At 41.7% G+C, this 26,770-nt stretch overlaps 1 protein-coding gene across 1 annotated transcript in view; it reads left to right on the forward strand.

The window, feature by feature from the left end:
• The window catches only part of LOC142057218 (von Willebrand factor D and EGF domain-containing protein-like), a 196,826-nt gene that overhangs the window by 38,239 nt on the left and 131,817 nt on the right, over window positions 1–26,770 (forward strand). The window contains exons 2-6 of the mRNA XM_075092829.1: window positions 1,297–1,481; window positions 11,603–11,831; window positions 14,407–14,639; window positions 23,718–23,807; window positions 25,067–25,202. Of these exons, the coding sequence (XP_074948930.1) occupies window positions 1,297–1,481; window positions 11,603–11,831; window positions 14,407–14,639; window positions 23,718–23,807; window positions 25,067–25,202 (873 nt within the window). The remainder of the gene's footprint in view (window positions 1–1,296; window positions 1,482–11,602; window positions 11,832–14,406; window positions 14,640–23,717; window positions 23,808–25,066; window positions 25,203–26,770) is intronic.

Below are 26,770 nucleotides of genomic sequence, written 5' to 3' on the forward strand. Positions count from 1 at the left end.
TTTGGCACAATAAAAATAATCTTTAAAAATAGTACCATAAATGGATTGACTTTGACCTTCTGAGTATCTTGTCAATAAAATAAAAATGATAAATGTGTTTCAGAGTGCCGCTGGCATAATATTAAAGCAGAGTTATAACCTGAAAAGTGACATTTGAAAAATGATATTATGGGGAGGGGTCTTATTCTCTCTCAGCGGTGTCATGTAAACGCGCTCTATTTACAGTGCAAAGAGGTGGTGTTGCTAACGGCCAGGCTGGCTCTGAAACCAGGTTGTGCGATGTGCTCTCTGCCTCTTACATCATCATTAGCAATTAAAGATTACTGCAGCAGGAAATTAGCTGAGCCTTCTGTAGCCGATGCGTAAAGCAGAGCAACTCTACCTCGGTCGGCCCACTCTGCAGTGCTAACACGGCAAAAATGGACTTTGCCTCATAGAGAAATAGCTAAGAGAACCAAGGAAAGGCCCTTTTTTCTACATGATCAGGCTTTCTGAAAATAAACAACTTCTAAAAGAATCACTGCAAGACTTCCTTTTGTTAGGGGAAAAGAAACTCCTGAATATTCTGTAAAAAAATCAAGAGATCTATGAAAATAAACAGGGCTGGCACGTAAACAAACACACTTTGAGGGGCAGCAGTTTTGATTCAAACTTTGTGATGGATGCACAGTAGCTCTGCTGCATTTGGTTTTATGGGTACGTACTTCAGGCGAGTCTGACCTGTGGCATGAATATTTGCAAGCTTAACTCAGGCTTATTTCTGAAAACCCATGGGCGTGTTGGTTTTTCACCATTTCTTTTTCTCTTTTTGACATTTCTTGCTGTCATGATTCTAAACATGTATTTAAAAGTATGTGAAGTGCACATTATACTTGAACATCAATTTATATTGTAATTAAAATGCTCATGCATATAGTAAACTAATTTTAAAAAACCATATATTTTCAAAGATCACAAGGCTTTGGAACCTCCAAACATTACTTGACTTCTGAGAAGAGATTCAGATGTTAATCTAAAACTAGTCTGAGGTCAGGGTCAAAGGGTTAAGGTTTCTGGTTCTGATTCAGATACCATGAAAGTCTAGATAACTAAAATCTTTATGCTACCAATCATCCAATTTTATGTATTTAATTCCAATTTTGATCTTTTCCCAGTGTTTGCCTTGAAAATTAGCCCAATTCTAAACTGAATCCGAACATCAGAGGATTACCCCCCCTTTAAGAGGTTATTAGCAGTATCCAATTGAATTAACTTGAATTAACTTATTTAATCATTGTCCTTTTTCACCCTTTCCAGCTCCCGAGTGCTCCCCAGAGGGACACCGCGTCCTCCGCAATCCCTACCGCAGCACCAGGTTTGACTCGCTGGAGCTGCAGCGCACGGCGATTCAGGACCTGGTTTGTGACCACTCCTTGCCACCAGCATGGTACCGTTTCATGATCGACAACAGGCCCGCGGAAATGCCAACGAGATGTGTCGAAGTCAGTAAAACTTAAGCACTAACCCTGGTGAACTTGAATAAACCCTTTGATGTAATTTTCCTTTCCAGCCACCTCTATACTCTCGTAGCCACTAGGCTGCAATGGGGATAGGTGAGATGTCATGGGAAAACCACTTTTCCCATAATAATAGTACCATCATATCCAAGGACAGTAGCCAGAGACCAGGATCCCTCTGGACTGGGCATTATTCAAATATAAACCAAGGTGTTTTCCAACTCTAAAGAGAGATCCTTAGCCATCCGTACATGTAACTGTAAGTTATACTTTTTTCAAGCAATTCTATAGCTTTAAGAATGGATTCTGGAACCTGACTCTTTCCCCATATAATTTATTGTGAATTAGGAGTACGTCCTTATTATGAAATCAGAATGGAAAAATCAGAAAAATGAATATGAAAAGAGATTCTTTAGTGATACAGAAGGAAAGGCTAAATTTGAGTCTTTTTCCACTATTATCATTTCTTGTATTATTTCGTTTCCTAAGTATGCTAATGTATTTCTAGAGCAAAACCGCTCCAGCACATAAGACTACTCTCTTAAAAAGACAAAACAATAATTATCTGTTTTTATGTGTGTTTAATTTGTATGACAATAACGTTTAACTTGCAATCATTGCTACCACAGCAACTTGAGACCCTCACTAAAGTCACTGCCATCTCAAATAGCCCAGCTGCAAGGGTTAGCATAATTTCAAATGCACTGTTAAACAAAATTATTCAGAAAATAATAAACTAATTACCATAAACTACTTTAAAGATGAAATATTCAACCTAGAGTGCCAGGAAGTTTAATATTTGGCGATGCTACCCTAGCTGGAGAACTTTCTCGAAATTAGCAAACAACATTTCATATCCATTCAGAATGGACCTGTGAACTCTTCACAATAGAAGTGTATCTTAATAATCTAATGTTAAATGAAATGTTAAGAGATAATTGTTACTTCTGTGGTTTTTCTAACTCTCTGCATACACAAACCATAAACCCTATTAACGTGAACAAATTGGCATGATTATTATTGAAATATTAATTTCATGGCAGGTCATTCTTCAATATCCCAATGCATTATGAAGTTTATTTTTACAGGTTACTCTATAAGTGTCTCTATATGCTACAAAATTATTTAATTCACAATTGCATTTCAGCAATTTCGAGTATGTAGTACTGCTTGACTGTATGAGACTTCTTTCCAACAATACATGCTTTATTTTTATTCAGGTTTGTAGAGCTATATTCATTACCTTAGTTTCGTATCTTGTAACATAATTTTTGCTGTTGGTTTCTTCATTATCCTCTGGATAACAGTAAATCTCTGCTTTGCCATGCTGATGAAGGATTACATCTGTTAGATGTCACAACTGGAAGAATGCGCTTCTTTTAGATCTTCACCTTCTAAATCTGCCTCTGTGTTCTATCTCTTCCACTTAATTAAATCATTGTTTAATTTGGTTTTCCATTTAATTTCAGCAAAACCTCTGGAACAAAATAATTTAAATTAATAACTGCACAGCTTCAACTCCTTAATAAGCAGTTATTATTGAACATTACAGCCTGGCTGGAGTGAGCTGATTTTAATTAAACAAGTCAAAGACAAAATCCTGAACAGACAGAAGAGAAAAGAGACTAAATAAAGCCTGACAATACAGCTGGAGTGTTAAAAAGTACATTACTCCAGCACCTTGTAAAATGGATGCCTGGTGATAACCTGTTGATACCGGCCAGATACAATTAGCTGCTTATCGATGGATAAGATTAACTTCTTAATTCAAAGTAATAGTAGGTAAGGACTCCTGTCATCCAACTGAGCTCAAAGGGATTTAAACCATAATGGAGATTTAGAGGTCCTGCCCAGCTCGGGAGAGAATGGCGGCAGGACGAAGGGCACGTGCTGGGTGGGCACGAGGGAGGTGAGCGCCTTGACCCGTCCGCGGTGCCAGGGCAGAGGTAGCTGTCTCCTTCAGACACACTCTCAAAGCCTCTATTCTGAATCTTGCCACAAAAAAAAAAGCTCCACAGTAAAAATGTGGCCCTGTCTGAATATTGTTTCATAACCACAGAAAGTATTATATTTGACCGAGAGCAGAACCAAGTCACATAGAGAAGTTATGAGAGCTTCAGCCTGCAACCATGTCACAGCTAGGAGGCACATTTTTGTCATGAAAAACAAATAACAACTCTTAAAAAGCTGCTGCCCATCCATTAATTTAAAAAAAAAGAAAAAAGTGAGAAACAAAGGGAAAAAAGGCAGAACAAAAACTTAAAAAGCTTTTATGTCAAAAAAGACTGAAAATATGAATTCTATTCCTGAGCTCTCCATCCCCTGAATCCAACTGCTGTCCGTAAACTTATTCCTCCAGTGACAAAATATTTTTGATTGAAACAACTTTCCAGTTTAGGCATTGCCTGCTGAATTTCTCTGGGGGGTAACGAATGATCCTGACCTTCCTCCCTCTAGTTCTTCCTTGCCTCTCCCCCTGTGCTCCCAAAGGAGGCCCAGCAATTACTGGATCCTGGGCATGCACTTTTGGCCACAGCCACCTCCCCATCCAACAGCAAATTCTAGCAGAAAAGCAACACAAACTTGCAAATTTTATATTCCAAGGTATTGAGGCTGCTGCCTACGGATCACAAACGATAGTTTGTTCTTCCAGAACTGCCAGATTCACTGTGAAAGGAAAAAAAACACTAAAGGAAGAAAGCATAGGGAGGCTTTTACTAAGATTAAGGCACTGTACTAAGAGCAAGAAACAATGCACAGACATGGCCAGACCCAGTAGTAAAATGACCTTCAGAGGAAGAACAAAAGTGACATAAAAATTAAAGCTCAACAGAATAATCTATTAAAAATACAGAGAAGTATTTAACAGTCAATATAGGAAAAACGTACATCAGTTACAGAAATAACTGTTATATTAATTCAGGCTTCTGAATTAAAATAATATAGGATATACACATACATCTGTATATACGTACATATGGGCAAGCCCCAGGAAAAGAATGAATACTAAAAAGAAGTGAGAGAAAACACAACCTGCTAATGCTATCGAAGGTCTGCTCTACAGTCAGATAAAAGATCAATCCGTGGATTACAGAAGAGCAGTGCATGCTGCTAAGCACAATGCAAATCCAAATGCTAAGGACAGGCAGGCCTTGCAACGCTGGCTCACAGCTCACCGTGAAGCCAGAAAAATGGCTGGAAATGCTCTTCTTCCCTTCATTTACATGGGAGTGAAAAAGCATAGATTATACGCCGCAACCTTAAGGAAAAACAACAATTAAGAATTTGATTATGCAAATAGTAATTGGTTCTGGAGCCAGCAGTAATACTTGTGATAACACATGCATGAGTCAAATTCATTACTTCTCAAAGCAATGCTAATATTTCCACCTTCGAATAGTCAATTGCAAACAGCAAAAACAGCTAAAAAGAAAGGTATTTAAACCAGAATCACTACTAGAACCACTGTCACTATCAAACACACATCCTCTGAAACGGAGGATTTGTGGTACCGTATTCTTTGAGCAGAGAGATGAATACAGGTGTTACCGCACTGACCACAAAAGTCTCTGCACACCCACTGCCGAGGTGAGACACTGGTGTCACTGGTCTCCAGATCTTCTGAAATGTCACAGCGCCTCATCAGCCAGCAGTCCTGCCACAACACCCATCAGTTCAAACGGCCCAGATGTATGGGTCAGCATTTATATATGTTTGCATACAAAAATATGCATACTACCCGGACGGATAGGCACGTACCAGGTGTGCACACGGACACACACACGCACACACAGGCATATACGTGCACAGCACCGCAGCCCGTCAGCTCAAGACCAGCCTCTCAGAGCAGCCACTGCATCACTCTTGGTTTCCTCCCAGTCTTAAAGCAACTCCTCTTCAGAGAAAGTTCACCTTCTGTATTCCCATTGGCATGCACGGCAGGAGCCTCCAAGTGACCTTCGCACCACAGCAGAGGTCCCCCTGCCCCAGGCGCTCATCCTTGCCAGCAGCTGGTTGTGGTGATCTGGAGGGAAGGGCAGGAGCAGGGCAATAGTTTCCGCTTTGCACATTACCAGTCCCCAGCAACCCCTGGTTCAGGGGCTTCTGGATTCAGACATGGGTTGTATGAGACTTGAAAGGGGTTTCTCTCCCACGAGCCAGTGCAGTCACTGTAACCTTTTAGCATCCAGACTCCTGCAGCAAGGATTTCTACAGCAGCAAGGTTAGTTATGGACATGACACTCTGTTTTGGAAATGCCCAGTAATAATACCTGTCTGTGATGGTATATATCAAGATTACTTCCAATATCCTTCTTCAGGAATTTCATTCTCTAAATGAGCAAAAACATCTCCAAATTTCTATGCAAATGTGGTGTAAGAAGGACATGTTATGCACTCGGGGTTGGTGTTTTCTCAATGGTTGCATTTTTAAGAATATAAATTTACTTTTATATATATACTAGGCTCAAACATAGGCTTAAATGCTAATCTTTGGTGTGTAAAACAAGGTCATGTTAAAGTGTGTCAGATCTAACCTGCCTATTATGCTGAATATTGTAGCCCCTGGAGAAGATTATTTACTTTTTCCCACACTCAGTTTAATTTCCTCCTCTACTTAACCTGTTGTAGAACATTTTATTCTCACAGTCAAAATACAATAGCTCAAGTGCATACTATTAATTTTTTATTTTGTTTCAATTTTTATTTTCCTCTGAATCCAATCCTTCTTTGATTGCAATTGTTTTAAGAACTTAAAAGCAAGTGGCACTTTCAAGGTATTATTTCTCGTTTTCATCTGTAATTCTCTTTGTCGCATGTATGCGTGAATACTCCAAGATCATAATGGTAGGTATGAAGAGGTTTTGTTTTTCTTGTTTGTTTTTCACGTATACAAAAAGCCTTCTGTAGAAATTACAATTACAGCCTTTACTGTTCATAAGCACGTACTTAAAAGAAACACAAGACAGGCACCGGTTTAATTGCTACTACAGATATTCCTGACGTAAACTGATTTCTGTGGAGTTTGGCCCTAGATTGAAATAAAAAAATCTTATTTACTTTACCTTACTAGAAAGAAATTCAGAAAAACTAAGACAAAGTAAAGCTTTGACTGGTTAACAGATGCAAAATCACAATGCTTTAACTGCCAACCACCAGTATACCAAAAAGCATTCCATCTCCATCTAACTAAAACAATGCACTTCTCACATATGGTGCTACTTATTTTTAACAGCATAATTTCAGTGCAATACCCAAGTGACAAGAACAATCAAGCTTGATTTCTTTGTGCAATTATAAAGAACCTTACAGTGTTCAATCAAACTAGTTCATTCTCCAAACCCCAACTAAATGGAAGGAGACATCATTGGATTAAATAACAACGGCTTGTCCCATTGTTTTGGCAAAGGGGGAAGAAATTTGATTTTTTTTCATTTAGGTTTTATGAACTGAATTATTTAAACGATTAGTTGGTCCCTAATTATGAATCAAAAATACTTAATGAATGCTTACCTGCCACATAGCGGTGTTGTGAAAATTAATTAGGTAAGGTTTATAAAATGCTTTGAAGATTAAAAACACCAGTTAATTATAACTGGATAAAGTATGAAAGGATACTGAGCACTAAAGAAGCCAGGCAACAGCCGAAAAACTCCCTTTTGTGTTAGGTAAGTTCTCCTTTGTGCAAGCTGTGTCCTTGGATACCTAATGTAGATGCACTAAATGACCTAAATTTGAGGTTTACAACGATATAGTTTACTTCACTCACTTGCCATTACATTGACCAGTTGCAGGTCCAAGTAAACATGTCAACTGAAGTGACCAAATGCTTGTGATCTCTTATATGGAGTGTTAATCAGACATCCACTGCCACTCACCATCAAGGGCACTGCTTAAAGACGTGTGGGTGAGACAGGATTTGTAGGGAGAGAGACTAGTTCTCATTAGGTCTACCAGTATACTCAGGAATAAATGGACGGTCTGTGGGCACACGCGTGTTTCCCAGTGTCGCTGGTATTGTAGCTTACTTTTCTTCCTGCTGTCTAGCTTCCATTTCGAGTGAGAAACGCAGATATTTTGCACGCCACAGCAATAGTGCTGCCATCCAGCCTACGTTACGCAGATCGCCTGGAGAACCCCAGCAAAGCCATGGTCTGATCCTCACCGCTGGCTTCCCAGCAGACGAGCTCCTGCCTGCAAGAGACTTGCAGAGTTTGCTCTTCTGTGGAGGCAGCTGTATAATTCCTCTTCTTCGTTTTGGAAATGCTGCTGAATTATGGTGTAAGATTCCCACAGCTTTATGCTATTCTTAGGGCAGCAATGACTGCAGTTAGTGCAGGTAAATGCTATATCTTAAATGCCGATCATTTACTACTCCTGACTTCAATTTTCGGGTTGCTCTCCCAAATGACTGCTACAAAATTTAATGCTAATTATGCCACAGCTGGGATTTGAAAATTTTGGGTCTTTGAAGTCTCTTCCCCTAGACTATTTTGGTTTTAAGATTTTTTTTTCTTCGGGTTTTTTTTCTGTTCTTAGTTGTACCACTGGTTGAAAACATGAGTATACATTTGCCTTTGCTTTCCCAGGTCTGTTTTCTGATTCACAGAGGCCTCATGCAGCAAATCCTTTTGGCTAGCATGGGGCAACTTGCCTGACTCAGACAGCATGGAGCTCAAAGCAGAAAATAAATGCATGTATGCAATAAGGCTGCCAGGAGAACAGAAATATTTGATTTATAACAAAATTCTTCCTCGACCAGCCTGTAATACTGTATCACAGTTTGTTACAATAACTTGCTTTCTCACAGTCTGACTTTTCCTGGGTGCAAAGTCAGACAAAAGGGTTCATTACTGCTTGTAATTTGTGCACATTACATAATAAACTATTTTGCTCAAACTGTTTCAGTGCAAGATTTGCCAGAACAAATCCAGGGTGTTGCAGATCACAGCGGGAGGTTATCAGAAAGCCTGCACACAACGCTGGCGGCTGACGTCAGTGGTGCTAATCCGTACTTTCTCGAGCACTGAAATGGCTCACAGAGTTGTGGCGAGGGTAAATACAAAGAGGGAGAAAATCACCGTCGTCTTATTTCAGCATTTCATTTTTTTCCTCTATGTGTTAACAGGGGATACAGACCCACTTTTACATACAGATCACATTTTGACTTTTTTCACAGCCAGGCTGCACTTGCATCTGTCTTTTTATCTACATGGCCCATAGCACAGCAGATAGATGGATGTCTCATTAATGAATTTATCTTTTCAGCACTACTGCAAGGCAGAGAAGTACTATTACCACCACAGCCACATCTACCTCTGGTTTAGAGATAAGGAAGCAAGGTGCACAAAGAGTGGTGGATTTGCCCAAGGTCGGACAGCAGCCAGGGAAACTGAGGCACTGCGTGTGCTGATGTACTGGGGCCAGCTACACTAGTATAAGGCAGAAGCGAATGGATACAAGAGCTTATTCTGAGCAGTAAAGGGTCTTCTACAGAAAACTGTAAGAGCATTTTTTTTCAGTTTACTCAGCCATGGGTGCAAATGTTCCACGAGACACGGGAGCTTACATGAGATTGTGTCGCCTCAGAGTAATGAAGGTCACTTTTCCACAGCTCAGTGTCAGGAAGCAGCGGCAACAGCCCTTTGCACTGGGTGTTAGCAGCACTGAGAATGCTTCCCACGGCATGAGCGGTGCCGGCATCCCTCCTCCTTCTGGTGCCAGCCGTGGGGTCAGCTTTGCAGGGGAGCGCCCCGCGAGGGATGGGTAGGCTGTGCTGTGTTTCCTTACCAAAACATTTTGCTTCAAGGCTTTCTGTGAGCTTGCGCACACCCATTGAGCTCCAGTGCTCATTCATCTCTTCTGCTCTGTGCCCCCTGCTCTAATTCTTCCCAGCTTGTTGGGGCTCAAAACACCTGCTAGGTATGCTCACAAATATCTGTATTTTACACTAATTTAAAAAATAATGATTCATTGCACCAATCTATACTCACACATACAGAGGCACTGAAGTCAGCAGTTACCTGGAGTAAGAGGAAATTCAAGGTGCAAGTATCTCATCAAGAACGTACCATGAGTATGAAGCAGAGACCACTGAGCTCCAGTTGCCGTCCTCCTCTCTGCCCACATCCTTCTTCCTCTGCATACAGTACTTCTCCTCTGGATGATGTTTGCTCCACTCTTCTGTGTCATTACAAGTGTATGCTCACAAACGTGCTTTGGAAGCACATTACTTCAGATCAGATCTTGCTCTCTAGGTCAGAAGTTCACCAAGATACAAGAACTTCCTGACATCTGCATTTTTGTCCAGCACAGAAAGCACTGGTGTCCCTTAAAGCTGTAAATAAATAAACAGAACAAATCCCTTAAGAAGTTACACACAACAGGGCTTTTAAATAAAGGAAGGGAAAGGATCATCTAACGTTCTACATAAAAGCATTTCCATGTTGATCTCCTCTTCTCCTTCGCTAGCACACTGCCGGCACACTGTACCTCCCTGGGGACCTGCTGCGCTGGGCGAGCTCCAGTGCCGCCCGCAAGGACACCGGGGGCACGGGCACCCGAACGGGAGGGCAGGGTCAGCCCCTCTGCTCAGCCACCGCTGCATTTCTGGGGGAAAAAAGACTCTAGACAATTTTAGTGTTGTCTCTCTGGAATCCTTGGTTTCAGAAGCCTGACAATAACTAGCTCCAAATGGAAATCATGCTTTATTTTCTTCAAACAACTCTCTCTTTCTGGCTGTGCAGCCCCCACTCCCCTGTCCCCACTTTCTGGCTTGTATAGCTCCCAGGTAAAATTCAGACTACAGGAGGGCACTGATGCGTGACTTAATAAATTTATCCTTTGACTTTCACCACTTCTCCTGCTGTCACAAACAACTTTTGATCTTAAAAAGTGAAGCAGCAAATCTGAGCCAATGGGAAAAAATGGTGAGGTTTTTTTCAACACGTATGTAGCACCAGCAGGAAACGTGTCCCCAGAGTGGGACTATTAGAGATAGTTTATTATTGCTGGCTGAAGAAATGCAAAGCAAAGGCAGCAGTCACGCTCTGCGGAATACGACACCTATCTCAGAGTAAAATATTGTCAGTATTTCATAATAATTTTCAAACCTTAGCTCAAATATCTGTATGCTTTGCGTATTGGCAAATGATAGGTAACAGCACAGAGTAAGAAGTTACCACTGTAATTGGCTATGTATATTTTATTAGGCTTATATTATGCTTAACCTCATCACTGAGGTGCTTAAATTAAAGACAGCTTTGGATAATCATGTCCCTTTAGTCAGCAGGAAAAGTCTGGCAGGTAGGACGGGCAATTCGGTTCTGAGATGCCTGAACATCCATCTGTAAGTTGGGAAAGGTAAATCTGGTGCAGCCTCTCCCAGACGTGACGAAAAATGCTGTAGTTTAAGCCATTTACGACCAACCCCCTCTGCTTTGAGATTTCCTGTGTTCAGGGGATTCAGGGATTTAGTGGAAGCTGTTAATAGATGGAAACCTGAAGGTCAATAACCCCAGAGAATTTGATCAAATAATGTATAACCTGCATATGTATTTCCCTTTAAGAATGAGGGAGAAGGTCAAGCCCCAAAGAAGTGTCCAGTACGTGCGGGAGGGGTAGGCCAGCAGCTCTCAGGACAAAGAGAGCTGAAGCTGTAGCTGTTTTGGAGGAACATGCTGGTGTGTGGTGCTCTGAGCAGAGCGGTGTCCTGCTTCAAGGTGGACCTAACATCTTCTTGTCCCTTGTGCTCTGACAGCCTTTGCTTTCTTCTGCCAGAGATGAAGCATGGGTGGGAATGGCCAGCTGAAGTGGCCCAAAGTGTGCTTTCCAATGAAGGGATCTAGCCTGTTTACATGCTTTCATCTTTTTCATACAAACCAACCACAAGTAGTGAAAAACACTTTGGAATCCAGTTGTTGTGTTCTTTAGGAATTTTATCTGTGTAAAGCAACCTCTCGAAATGGAGCAAGACATTTTCATGCCCACCTACACAGCTTTTTCACCGACCCTCCAAATTCACCACACGCAAAATCTTGGGTTTTAGTGATTCTCCGCAGAACCCTACTGCATTTGCTGTAAACAGTTTCTTTTGTGTGCATCCTCAGATGAATAAATGCGGGACACAAGCTCCGGTGTGGCTGTCGCTGAAGTCCGAATCTCTGCCAGTTCCTGGCGAGAGCAAGTGGCTCACGGCCTGCGCTACCTGGCAGGTCTTCTTCGGGGGCGCCAAGGACTGCTGCTTGTTTCGGATACCTGTTGCCGTCAGGAACTGCGGCGGATTCTTTGTGTATCTCCTGCAGCCTACTCAAGGATGCATGGGCTACTGCGCGGAAGGTGAGGATCAGTAAAGTATTTATCAATAAGATTGCATATCACACAAAATGGCTGTGTGTTCAAGGGTCCTGGTATTGCAAAACACATCTCGGTGACTTTGCAAGTCAAGCGTCACTCCCAGTAAGATACAGACCATGTAGAAAATAAATCAGCGGCAGTCCAAGGTGTTCCTGAGGAATAGCTATTATTACCAGTGCAAATGTAATCTGGTGTGTGTTACTGAAGTGTTCTTTGCTTGGTTACAATTAACGTGTAACCTTTCCTACTGCCTTTGGCTCCAATTTGGCTTGAAGCTGCACAGCTAGTGAGCAGAGGCATCTTGGTTTTACTGAGGCACTGTATCCAGGATACTACATCTAAGCTCTCTTCTTATCTTCAGTAATACACTATCCCCAAAAAAAGATAATTCTGAAACTGTAGAAGGAAAATAAACCCAAACTGATAACATATTTTTCATGACATTTATATAATTACTCTCATCAGAAATAATTTTCAGCTTACTACACGGCATCTAACCTCTGTTCAGTAGCTAGGAAACAAAGGAATAGCGGAAAGCAATTGCTCAGTCAGTTAAACCTTCTGAACTTCAGAGCAGGTTCAGGTGCATATAGATTTAGTCAGAGAAGACAATCCTTTCTCAAACAGAAAAAATTACCTTTATACTTTCATTTCAGTATTTTTGGACAGCGACGTGACACACAGAAACTAGGGTTATCACCCTTCAATCAGGCGAAATTCTAGCTTAAATAAATTTTAAAGAGATATCTATTATCTTATCTTTATCAATATTTTAACATTTCCACACGAAGAAGACAGAGGAAAAAATGCTCAAAGAAAGTGAGATTAATTCACTATTTGAAATAAAAATATTATCCATTAAAATAAATTAAGCTGCTCTTTAATTTCCATGATTCTTTCTCAGAAATTACTTTATAACTGAATACAGTCTTTTTTTTCAGTTTAAGATTGGCTTTTTTTTAAAGTGTAAGATTTCCACTTTTCCTATTTGAAGAACTTTTTACCAATACCTTTTGGGTGATTAGGTTTGCCCTTTCTGTTGATCCGTTCCTGTTTAGCAATGTAAATCTGCCTGCAGTTTTTCATAAAAGAAAGTTTATCCCTCCCCATCTATCCCAAACCTGACCTTCTGCATTTTTCTTACCACTACTGTTGAAGCTTTCACCTTTTTTCTGGGCTTTTTAGTGAGGTCCAGCTCTCCCGAGTCTTTAACTTCTTGTTTTTAGGACGTTTTTGCAATATCGTGTATCAGATTGAAAACACCCAAAGCTGAAGGTTTTTATTAGGGATTGTTATCTCACTGTCTTAAATTCAGCTGTGAACGTCGCACCACGGGAGCCTCCACGCAGCCCCAGAGCCGGGTCCGGCTGGCACCGTCACAGCTTCTTGCCGGGGTTGATCCCCGAGCCCCATCCGCTGGAGGCTCGGGAACAGGACACTGATCAGCACTTCTGAGCCGCTAAACAAAATGAATTTAAAGCTTCATAGCTTGGCAGAAAGGACACGGCTGGGAAAAGCAGCGTACGTGCTTGCAATTCTGCTCACATCCTCCCGTGAGCTGATCTCCTAACTTTGTCCTTCTGGAGTAATTTCTTGCAGGAAGTCATGATGCGAGCCACAGTCTGAGGCAGCTTCTCTTAGAAAAAAAAGAGAAAAGCATATAAGCAACTGGCCCTTATTAATATTTTAAGTAACTTGCTTCATTTTCTTACCTCTTGTTATTTGCCCTGGACAGATGTTAACATATCGGTTCTTTATTCTGCTATAACAGCCTCATACCTTTTTCTCTTGGGCTTCCACAGTATTTTCTACACTCCTCCAAAAAAGTTCCTTAATTTATCCTTTCAAAGCACCTGAACCAGCTTCATGTTCCGTTTGAGGCTGGGTCTCTAGAGATGAAAGAACATCACCCTACAGTATTATACATCTTTTTGTTTCTACTTTCTAGGTGATTTTAACAGGAAGAAAAGTTTCAGACTTCATTACTTGTTGAGGCCTATAGAAAGCGGGCTGTATTTTTAGAGCAGCGGCATTATTCTGGGCAGAGGCAGACTATATTGGGCAGACTCAACCTAGGTATGTCCCAGAACAGCCTGGAAAGGATCTTCGCAGCACGGCAATATGGCCTGGGTGCTCTCTGAGAGTCAGTTTACCTCTGCAATATAATTATTATTTCTCATATCTCTTCTGTACTTATGGCAAAAACTTGGATCAAAAGGCTGTGCTTCAGGGGAATGCAAAGCTGATGGCCTTTGCCAGAGCAATTAATTTCTATTACTCTGAATGCTTCATTTCAATAACATTTCTCTTACTGCAAAATAATAATTTAAAAAAAAAAAAAAGTCAACTATTATAACAAAAATAGGTAGTCGGTACACAATTAACAATTTTTACATTTCGTATGCAATACATTTTCTTACATAGTTAATAAGCAAATCACAAGAATATCAAATAGCATTTCTCCCATGTTTAGTTATATTGAAATCTTCTTGAGTGAGCAATTGTAGTATTAAAATAACATTTTGTGTTACATCCTTCTTTTGTTTTCTTCTTCCAGACAAACTCACAAGCCTGGCTTTGCAGCCAGTGATAACTCCCGAGCTTGTGCGAGGTCGTGTCCACCTGAAGTGCACTTTCAACCACCCCTCCTCCAAGCTGCCTCTGCAATACACGGTGGTCTGGTCGCGCCTGTCCACCCACGGCAAGACAGAGCAGATTCAGCGTGGCACCACCCTGCAGTCATTTGCCTACGTCGAGATGAACGGTGCAAATCTCAAATTGGGAGACACGGTAATGCCGCCCTGCCTTCAGCAAAAAAGGTCAAACACTCAGGGGGATCAAATTTTTCTCTACACCTTTGTTGTGTTTTTATTAGTGCTGGTCCTCATTCATTATACTCACAACTGTTTCACATCTGGATTATTAAATAGCATTTACCAGACTCAGGATCTGTAACATTTCTTTGAATTGCAATGAGTTCACGGAAGCTATCCATTTTACTATTTTCTAAAGGTAACTTGAATACTTGCACTTACATTACAGCTCGAATGCCACAAAGTTGGCATGTAGGTACATGTGCCTGAGCCAATTTTTGCTTAGTATTTCTTTGTACCTTGCAGCAGGAAGAATTTGCAGCAGAGGCAGATTCAGCTATATGCACTCAGTAATTTTTATATTCGTGGACCAGAGACACAATAACATCTTTTCACAGACAAGAAAGATGGTACATTTTAAAATAGAGGGAGGTTTATTTTATGGTCTTTTTCATGGTGTTCTGCCTCTCAGATTCCAAATTCTTGGTTCAATAGCATACTGAAAGATAGAGTTCATTACAAAACAATCTTTAAGAAGTATATTTGATGGCTTACATAGCAACACAGATCTAATTTCAACAACAACAAACAGAAGCCAATACAAGATGTGAAAAAAATTGACTTGTGTATGAATTCATGGCCTTTCATGGTACAGAAACAAGACTTTTAAAGTTAAATTAGGTTCATAACTTTTATAGGCAGAGAGCCATTAGTGATGCTACAACGAACTGAAAGAATAAACAGGAATAATGGCCTTGTGTTAAAAGTAGGTTGGAAATAGCCTTGGCATTTTGCAGCTCTTCTTTGAGATATTTAAGATATTTAAGAAATGTGAATAAGCTTTTTCCAGTTCTTGAAGGGGTGAGTCATTTATAACAGTATCACAATCTAGATAGTTTTTCTCATTTCTCCTCATAATTATGCCTCCTGAGTTCAGAACCTGACTGATGCTGCCCTCACTTATATTATAACGTGAGGCAGACAATTCTGCCAGCTTAAGACAAGTTTGTGTTACAAAGATATTTTCATCAAAATAATTTCACTTGCAATCACTTCAAATCTAGTTTTAACAATCCTGAGGGATTCAGAGAAAATATACTTCTGTTAACTAATAGCATCACCAAATCTTTATAAGACCATTTTTATTATATTAAGTTTTCAGTAAGCCCTTCTTTGTCCTCTGCTGAAACCCACATGTTTAATTTAGCTGGTTTAGTGAGACTAAAATGTTCTCTTCCTTGCTAGATTTTTTTTGAATGTCTTCATGGCCTATTTGACTAATTATAATTATCCATAAATCATCACTGGTGAAAAGCAAGCAATGAAGCCTCACCTGTACCTGGGAATTCAGTTTTACATAATAAAGATTGAAAAAATCATTTCACCATGTTTGCCATCCCTCTCTGGGTGTCTAATGAGAGTCACAAAGGAGCAGACTCTCCTTCAGCATCCAGGGGTGTAAATCTCAAGCAGCTTAGAGAGCATTGGTACCACGCTACCGCAAAGGAAAGGTGATGACACTCAAGGTAGAGTCAAGCCCTGGGGACCAAACTCAGCTGCACAGAGGCAGTTTGTAACCTTCCACCCACCCAGGAAAGATACAGGTGGAAGGCTTTTTTCTCAGGCAGCTTTAAAGGAAGGCCAGATCCCCACTAATAAAAGCCATATTAGAGAGGAGACAATGACCTGGGGCCACTTTCCAGTTCTCTTTCCCTTTCTCCGTGCACAGCCCAGTGGTAGCATCCCCATCGCTGCGCACTGCTAGGGCACATGGATGACATTCAGGTCAGAATTTGTCCCCCAGGATGCAGAATTTGCAGCATTTTGAAAACTGCTTGCTTTTTTAAACCTACTCTTTGTCTATCTGCACATAGCCATTTGGTCTCAATGCTTTTATAGCCTGAAATCAGCATCTTCTCTGTTCATTTCCCGATAAAAAAACTACAGCCAAGTGAGAAGATTTTTTTTTTAATCACCTTTTAGGTGATTGATATCTATGGGGTTTTTTTGTCATCTGTCAAAAAGTCTCCAGGTAATAGGTTAGTCACATAATAAAATATCTATTGATACATTTTAATACACAGTCAAACCTTAGAGAAGTGTTGCGATTTACCGGCCAACATTTCTGAACTTGTATTGACTAAACAGCCAGTTATTTTTTAATAGCTACCATGGGTGCTTTTCTCCCCCATCTTTGGGCTCCAATTTTGTTATTTCAGACAGTAATGGTGGCAGCATAATGTTCACGAAAATATTGCAGCCTTAAATAAATCTATAACATACCATTATTTCTATATAAATGCTGAAAGAAGCCTACTCCATCTGATATGAAAATCCTGGCATTCCTAAGCCTTATTTATGCGATAGTGACAGAGGTCATTTCATTCCTCGAGGCACAGCCATCTATAAATTATAGCGGCACACTGTGAGTAATGAGTTATGCTAAGAAAGAAAGGTGTTTAGAAGAAAACCGTGCAGATTTTGCTAAGCACAGCAATCCAGAAGTTCATACGGCGAGGAGCAATTGTCACCATACATAAACAATGATGCGTATTGTAAAATAAAAATGTGTAAGTAAAACCGGCCTTTCCGGGCTCTGTGCTAGAAGTGGCTGTTTCATATGGCACTCTGAAACAGCAGAATAATATCCCCAGCCAAAAAGACTGTAAATTAGTGACTCAGTATAGAAAATAACTAATTTTCACTCACAAGGAAAGAGGAGTGAAATTTCCCCGGGCTGAAATACTAACCCCATCCCAACCACTGGACTTGACAAAACAACGGAAATAAGAAGACTTATTTGTAGGTCACACCTGAGTTTACAATTTCTCAACCTTCAGGTAGAAAATGAGGAGCATCCCCACAGAAGCAGGGCTCTGGATGGACTTGGACAGAGATTTTAAAGCAGAAAGGGTCAGAGTAATGATGAGCAAAACTCTGCAGCTGATAAGACACCTCGCTACTACCCTGGGAAAGTGTCTCTCCTTAGCAGATGAAAGACCTACAGTCAGCATCCACGTTCTGTTTGGCCAATTGGCAACTGGAAAGAGCTGCCTTCTTTATATATAGCCAGTAGCAGAGTGACTAGAGCTGGACATCCCGCAGTGTCAGGTCACGCTGTTGTTCCCTCCCTTCTGCAGCCAACAGCCCACCACAGGGAGTGATTTGTGTTCAAGAACTTTAAGGTCTATTTTATTAATTAACTCGAAGTCAGATTCTCCCTGCTTTCCCCTTCCTGCTAACCATCTGGAAAGCCATTCCAGAGGCTTTGTTCCTACCCCTTTCTGCAAACACCTACAGCCAGATCATTTCTTTGAGCTAATGAGAACTATTTTTTTCCTCTGGCTTCCCTAGAAATGCCATCCTTCAGCTCTGCTCATCCTTTGCTCTTTTCATCAAGGCTGTAAACCACAGCTGCCTCCTGCATGCACTCCCCAGCTCCCAGCAGAGTCACTCCTCAAGGCTTGTCTAACCCCATGCCATTAGCATTTAATAGAGCAGACAACGGCAGCTCAGAGGCCTCAATAACCATCGCAAGACACCCTCTCCCCTGGTATGATCGAGTTCCTGCTCAACCCTTCACCTGCAAGCCATGAGTGTGGCTGCGTGACTCTTGCCCTTGCAGCCCCAGCCTGCCTTTTGACATGGGTGACATAGCTAGGAGGGTAGATCCCATCCTGGAGTTAATAGTTAATCACCTTACGAGCAGCAAACAGCCTTCCCTGCCCAGTGAGTGGGAAGAAGTGGGGTATTGGGTTTGCGTGGCAAGGTTTTCATAGTGGGGGGGTTACAGTTGTGGCTTCTGTGAGAAGCTGCCAGAAGCTCCCCCATGTCCGACAGAGCCAACGCCAGCCAGCTCCAAGATGGATCCGCCGCTGGCCAAGGCGAAGCCCATCAGCAACGGCGGTAGCACCTCTGGGATAATGTATCTAAGAAGGGGGAAAAAAACCTGCACAACTGCAGCTGAAGAGAGCAGTGAGAACACGTGAGAGGAACAACCCTGCAGACACCAAGGTCAGTGAAGAAGGAGGGGGAGGAGGTGCTCCAGGTGCTGGAGCAGATATTCCCCTGTAGCCTGTGATGAAGGTCATGGTGAGGCAGGCTGTGCCCCTGAAGCCCATGGATGTCCACGGTGGAGCAGATATCCACCTGCAGCCCATGGAGGGCCCCACACCAGAGCAGGTGGATGCCCGAATGAGGCTGTGACCTCATGGGAAGCCTGTGCTGCAGCAGGCTCCTGGCAGGACCTGGGGCCCCTGGAGAGAGGAGCCTGCACTGGAGCAGGTTTGGCAGCAGGACTTGTGACCCCACAGGGGACCCACGATGGAGCAGCCTGTTCCTGAAGTACTGCACCCCATGGAAGGGACCCACGCTGGATCAGTTCATGAAGAACTGCAGCCTGTGGAAGGACCCACGTTGGAGAAGTTCATCGAGGACTCTCTCCCATTGGAGGGACCCCACACTGGAGCAGGGGAAGAGTGTGAGGAGTCCTCCCCGTGAGGAGGAAGGGGCAGCAGAAAGAGCATGTGATAAACTGACCACAGCCCTCATTCCCCATCCCCGTCCCCCTGCACTGCTCAGGGGAAGGAGGGAGAGAAATTGGGAGTGAAATTAAGCCTGGGAAGAAGGGAGGGGCTGGGGGAAGGTGTTTTATTTTCTCATTACCCTACTTTGGTAATTAATCAAACGAATTTCCCCAAGTTGAACCTGTTTTGCCTGTGACAGTAATTGCTTAGTGATCTCCCTGCCCTTATCTCGACCAACGAGCTGTTCATTATATTTTCTCTCCCCTGTCCAGTTGGGGAGGAGCGTGATGGAGAGGCTTTGGTGGGCACCTGGCATCCAGCCAAGGCCAGTCCACCACAAGTGGGTATCCCTAAACAGTACTTTATGTTGAGAAGAGAGCTTCCCACAGGTGGCCAACATAGATTACTGATTGGAGCAGCATCCCTGAATTCCCACACCTCTCATGAGATTGGATGTCCAGGTCAGGAAAGCATCTCCATCTACTTTTTAATCCAGACTTCAGGTCCTACTCAGATGTACCTGGCCGTATGTAGTCTTTGAAAAATCACTACCAGTAAAAGTAAATATTTCAACTTTAAACCATTACTTCTGTCACAGTGGAGTTTCTGGCACTACAATACAGCTCCAGGGCTTGCTGGAGAGATGGGAAATGGGTAGCTGGCCCTCCCAGCTGTGAGTTTGTTGCCCTTCCCAAGGGAGCATCCTACTGCCAGGGCATAAGCTGCACTAGGAGAGGAAGCAGGGACCACAGCCAGGGACCAGCCCATGCATTTGCTTATTTTCTCTAGTGACTGTTTAGGTAAAACACATGAGCGGACCCTGACGGGCAGTACTCCCTTCTGACAGCTCTCCCTGTTTTGAGGACAAGTGCCGTTGCCCCTGGGATGCTGTTGGGATGGGTGGTAACACCATTTCTGCCAGTGCTTTGAGAAGCATGCAGCTGAGGTTGGCCTTTCTCAGAGCTCCTGAAATTATCTGGCAAACCTAGGAGCCCTCAGATGCCTACCTGAAGAACAGGGAAGGGTTTTGATCACAAAACAAGTATCTCCTGTTTTGCCTTAGGGAACCCAACTCCTTATCTGAGCACAGCTGGGAGTGGCTGATGAAACATGAGGCACGGCCATGCTGGATGCACCAGAAAGCATCCCACTCCGTGTCCCCACCTCTGCACGCATCACCTTTGAGATGGCAACAAAGGTGAATGTGACTTTCTTTGAGCTTTTCTGTCTCTGCCCTAGGCCCCATGGCTCTCACTATATGCTCGAGCTGCCACAGATGATCCCTGCGCTACATTCAGAAGTAATTAGGGGCACAGAAAAGGGTGAAACTGGAGGCAGGTTTGTGTTCAAAATGAGTACAAACAACTGATTTGGGGGAGATTTGGATTCTGAGAGCTCTGAAAAAGCTGCACATTTTGATGTGGAGTTCATCAGAGGTGAATTTGCCAGAGATGGTGGCAGGTCCTAGGATTAAAATACTCTACCAAATTGTTTCCCAAAGCTACCCAACCCCCACCAAATTAATGACTGAATTCTGCTTTTAGCTAAATATGCTTCTCATCGAATTCATGGAAAAAGGAGGGAGGAATCTGATTGATTCCACATAAGGGTGGAAATCTGCTCCAACACACAGGAAAGGAGAAACTTTTTAGCTACCAGGGCCTTTTTCTATCAGAATTTTGTGCCTAAAAGTAGTTTTGCACCCTATGGGAAGATCTGCTGTGCACAGGGGAAAGGGAGCAGTTTGTGCCCAGAAGCAACCAGGTCGCCCTGTCTGAGGGCACCCTTACATTTCTGTCCCTTTAGAAGGGACAAAGAGAAATTGTAATTTGATTTTTTTTTTAACAGATCCAATGAGTTTGTGGAAAAATACTGTCTAACCTGTCACGGCCATCAGCATACTGCTGTCAGTGATGCTTTCATCTCTTTTCTTTAAAAAGGCTGCATCCTAAGAGAGGGGGTGGAGGGGAAGAAGAGAAAGAAAAAATTGATTACTGAACTGGAGAAAAAGAGCTAGTATTTAGCTGAAGGCAAAAAAACCTCCTCAGAGTGACTATCATAATAATTATGTGACAAACTGTCAACCTGTGGCTCAGTAGCCAATGAACGTATCTGCTGATTGTGAAGTGAGGTGTGCACCAACAAGGTAAAGGCACTACAAGGGGGGGGATGATATAAAAGACAGAAATAAAATGTAACTCATGACGGCTGTCTGTACATTTTGAATTTGTGAAGTTTATGCTAATCTCCAAAAGTGCTGAAGATAGAACTGGAACGGACCGATAGTCTAAGAATATCTCAGTGTATCGTTACAGAGTAATTTTCTATTTTAGTGTTCAGTGCTTTATCAATAAAATATATCTCTGAAATATATATCTGAGAAAATGCAATGCTTGCAGGGAATGAGGCTGGGTTCTGACATTTCCCGGGATGTCACTTTGGGGAAGATCACCGGGAGATGCCTCCATCGGCGCCAGGCAGCCTCGTGCGCGACCCTGCTGCCTCTCATTACAGCTCCCTCCTTGGCAGGAACGCTCCAGTGGCATGCTCACAGGGTCGTCTCCCTGTGAAGGTTTTTGGCAAAAAGCACCAAAACCAAAAGCGCAGACAGCCTGGCAAGTGCAAATATAGTGTCTGCAACGCTGGTGCCTTGGGTTTGCTCAATGAGCTCTGCAAGCAGATCATTGGTTTGGGGTTTTTTCACTAGGGGAAACATACATTATCTGAACTCCTTCTCTGTTGTCACTGCCTTGTCAGATCCCGATTTTGCAGACTCTCCCCGTGGCAGCTGTAGGAGAAGCAGCAGGAGGAAGATCAATGCTTGCCTTCTGCCTTCCCAGCAGAAGAACTTTTCTGAAAACTTTGTAAGCTGAACATGAGCCTTTAGGGAATGCTCGGAGATAATAAATATCTAATGATAACAGGGGCTTATTAGCTTGAGGAGACAACGACTTTTCCTCCTTTGGAGGAAAACTGGCTAACTACGAAGTATCTGAGGAATTTTAACTGTAATGTATCTCTGGGAGACCTGTGTCTTTTTTCCCCCCAGTACCCCCAGTACGACCTCAAGGCTTCCATCTAGTCAATGGAACAAATAACACCATTTTCACTGGGCCAAAGTGGCTGGAGCTGTCAGCAAAAGAGTGAGAAATTTTATGAAGGTAACAACGGCCCAGAAGGCACATAAACCTGGGACTGAGCTGGACTGGAAATGATCATCCACCTAAAGAGCACAGAAAACACTTGATTTTTCCCATAGCTGTACAAATGGTGCTCTATTGCTGGTGGGGCGTTTTCGTCATGCACAAATGAGTTAGGAAAGAGGATTCTTCAGTTTGGAGGAAACTCATGACTTGATGGTAATGAAGAGGCATTTTTAGGGTAGTAAATGAAATATCGCAGACTGCTATGCCACTCATGCCCACACGACCATATGAATCTGGGAATATCCTGGGTTTGAACCTGTTTTGCTGATGAGGGTCCTCTGCCTGAGCTGGCAGGTTACAGCTACCAAGAGCAGCCCGGCTGGTGGGTGGTGTTGGAAAATCCGTCCAAAGGAGTTTAACACAATGGAAAATAAATTAGATTGGTCCAATTCCTCCTCATGGGTTACTCGCAGCTTAAAAAAGGCAGTAGCTATAAATATGCCACCTGACTATTTGGAATTGATTTAGTATGTCACAATCTGTTACTCCATTTCCGAGAAGAGGTAAAAAAAAAAAAAGTAAAATCAGAACTACAGTTTCAGAGCCTATTGTCATTTGCTTTAAGGAAAAATTCTGTAGTTTAATCTTATGATCCTAGAAATGATGTTAGCAGTTTGGGTTTTCTGAAACCAATGAAATATTAAGATGGCAGATGGTGTGCGGGCTCAGCAGAGATAAAGGTTGCATGACTGTGCTAGGAATAAAACATAAATGGCCTGGTACATTGTGTTTGGTGGAGTCTTGTTTTGGGGGAAGTTTTTATTTATATTTTTTTTTTACAATATAAAATCTGTAGGCACATCTGCATCATCTTTTAGAATGCAATAAGAAATAAAAGGAACTTCTTATATCGCTGACACAGTTTCTGAGAACGGATGACTATCAAACCAATTTAAATGAAAAATGCTGCTTACAAATATGGTACACAGAGAGGCTATTTGATCCAGTGGACAGACTGAAGTTTGAGACCCCAAGGGCTAATGTCCTAATCCTGACAGTTACGTCTATGAACAATGTAATCCTTCCTAATTAAAATGAGATAATATCACTAACAAAGGTGCTTGAAAATTGCAGAAGAATAAAACATTGTAAGCATTCAGTGTTATTAATTGTTGAGACAGAAGCCAAGTTTCTTTGCTTATTAACTGCATCAAAAATTCTTTCAAATCTCAGGATTTATGCATAAACATTTTAAAGCCTAAACCCCCAAAATAGGTTTCAAGAGTAGAAAAAAAGCTTCACTACTCTGATCAACAGGAAGATGCATAATTATATGAATTTTCTTCAAGAAAAGCTATAGCATATGCTGTTTATTTATTACAGGTCTTTTGCACTGTCACCGCTTTTACGAGGGACCCTCCTGAACAGCAGTCGTTGCCTGAAGAGAGCAAAGGTTTCTATGCTGGGCTTAAGGTAATGGCGATGGCCCTGATTTACTGACTTGGCATACCCCGAGGGAATATTTATACATTATCTGACATGCTCTGAAAAACCAGACACAGAAACATAAGCCTTGATCATCATAACCAGTGCTGCTTTTATGTTCACTTTGAGAAAATGTCTTAATAAATTATACGGCTTTCAGTCTGTTTGTAAAATGCCCTAGAGCACCCATCAGCACCGTGTGCAGGTGTTGACACTAATGCACCATAAAGAATGTGCAAAACTACATCTTCTAGTAAATACACCCCAAAGTACTCTGGTGGTTATGTGTTATGGGAAGACAAGGATGCAGAACTTCATTGTATCTAAACCAGAAGTGAAGAGAAAAAATAATTTTTATCCATCACCTTCTTATGGTCAGGCACTACAAAAACCAAATTGCTGAAGATAAATTCACACTGAGTGGAAAAACCAGGTCTAATCCCACTCAAGGATTAGACTATCAGTCTGGCAGTCCAGGAGAATTTGAGATATTCTGAGTGTCTAAGCTTCATGCCTCCATGAATGCTGTTTGAAAAATCTGGCAACCCATTCTGTGTGGTGTTTGAAGAACAGTTTTGGGATTTTTTTTGGAAATACGAGAATTTCCCATTTCTGAATAGCCCCGAGTGCTTTTTCTGCTCTTACCCCAGGGGAACAGACGTGTGCCATTTCTGGCACAACTTGAGCTTTTTCCCTGGCACACAAGCCACCAAAGCTGTAATATATTATGTATGGAGAAATCCTTCTTCCTGCCATAGCAGGGAAGAGGAATCGGGCAAAAGTTGCGCTCAGTTTGCACCTGGGGCAGAGTACCAACACAGAGTCCATGACCGTGAAGTAATGCTGTACTTTAGGCGATGAATAGCGCTGGTATTTCTCCTAGTGCATTGGAATAGGAGCTCCTTTTAACCAGGGATTTTAAAAATGAGAAAATTCCATGGTATCACACTATTTTCAGGCTGTTTTGAGATTAGGAGATGAGAAATGATTAGACACTATATATGACAGCTGCAAACCTTTTCTTAATTGCCAAGAATGTTAAAGTATTTTAATAACGATTTCACCTTATAAAGTTGAAAATCATTATTATGATTATTATTATTATGAGGATTATTATGAAGATTGGTATTATTTTACAAGCAATTAGATCATTTCATAATTGATTAAAACCACTCAAAATTTCATAAATATCAGTATTGCCAAATTAACCTGTCAAAATGATCTAAAAATTGTTTTCTTATTTCCAGTTTTTGCCAGAATCATTAGAAATTGCAGAGGATGGCAAAGAGCACGTTTTGACCATTCTAAGCACTGTACCCATTGCCTGTCCCGAGCATGATGATTCCTGCAAAATTACTTTACAGCTAAGTACTGAGGATTTGGGTAAGAGTTTTACATATCATTGTCAAATCATTGTGACTTCTTTCTCCCGTATTTATGTTACAATGAATTCCAATAGAAATTATAAGACTTAAATAACAGCAAAGGGCAGAAACCATAAAATCAATGAACTAGGGCATGTATTTGTTTGCAAAATAAAATAGATTATAATATCACTCAGGTTTTTGAGGAAAAAAACTCTGACTAGCAATGGTAGTCCATTGAGATTTATGGATGAAATAACTATGAGTAGAAAAACTTATTTTAAATTCCAGAAGTATGAAATTCCATTTTAACTTTTTGTAGCAGCAATGGTCTTAGCTAGAATAATTTCATTAATTATCAATAAGAAACTCACCTGCAGATTTATTATTCAGTAAATGTGTACCGAAGCCTTTTTCTTTCTTTTGCTGGCTTACAGTTTTTGTCTAACTTAATATTGAAGAAAAAAAACCATTCTTATGCTTATATATTTTTCTCTTTCTAAAGGTATTTTCTTTTAACTTGAAAACTTTGACAATGTCACTTAGAAAATTCTCTTGCCCTTTTAATCAGTAAATGCTTTCCTCAGGTTAATCTGGTGGAATACCATGCCTAACCAAGGGGGGCACATCTCCTATATTTACTTTCCATTTGCACTAAATAAAACACCCAACCCTTTTCCTAACAAGACGTTTATTTCTCTTCCATAGATGACTCAGGGAGAAAAATGTTTAGAGATAGCATTACAGCCACAGTTTCTCTACCCACAGAAAGGTAGCTCAGAAAAAAATATTAGCAAAACCCAGATAGTTCCTGATATTCTTGCCTTTTAAAATCCCTCTCCTTTCTCTCCCCACCATCAGCCAAGTGCTTAGAACGAAGAAAAAAAAAAAATTTAAATGGTATCATAACACAATGATCTTAAACTGAACTGCACCTTATGGTTCCAGCAGCTGTCTTGGCTCTTGTATGTGGAGTACTTTGCATTTCTCCATGGCTCAGTGCTGCTCTGTTCCACATATTGCTCTTGGCTTAGAGTCTCTGCTGGTCCACCAGGGAAACATCCCCTGAGCTCATGGGAACAGATTTTCTTACACGTTGAGGTAGCTAAGAAAGCAGGCTGGTGTGTGGTGGGATGTCCCCACAGCCTCCAAGCAACATAAGACACCTACCATTTAGGAGGGTCAAATGAGAATTAGCCACAGAAGCCATCAAAGTAATTTTTTTAACTCCCATTTTCTTAGACATTGATAAAGCCTTTCAAAACCTCACTGACAATGAATGCATGGGCCAGGAGCTCTCAAGTGGGGGAGGCTGAGTTCGGTAGATCAGACTGGGGCTGACCCCTTGCCAGGGTCTTCTCCGGTCCCACAAAATGCATTTGACTGGAAGAAAGAGGGGACATAAGATTCACAGAGGCAGCTTCATTTTCAAGCTCTCAATGGGCTTAACATGCTGGTTCCAAGAGGCCCCAGGATGGAAGCACAACTTGACCAATTAACTAATCTTTGAGGGAACTTGTCACTGAAGTGGAAAATTTCAGTTACTTTTAATCAACTCATTCCTGCAGTTTAAACGAATAACCAGCT

The sequence above is a fragment of the Phalacrocorax aristotelis genome, chromosome 5 (assembly GCF_949628215.1).
Source record: "Phalacrocorax aristotelis chromosome 5, bGulAri2.1, whole genome shotgun sequence".
Taxonomy (NCBI): Eukaryota; Metazoa; Chordata; class Aves; order Suliformes; family Phalacrocoracidae; genus Phalacrocorax; species Phalacrocorax aristotelis.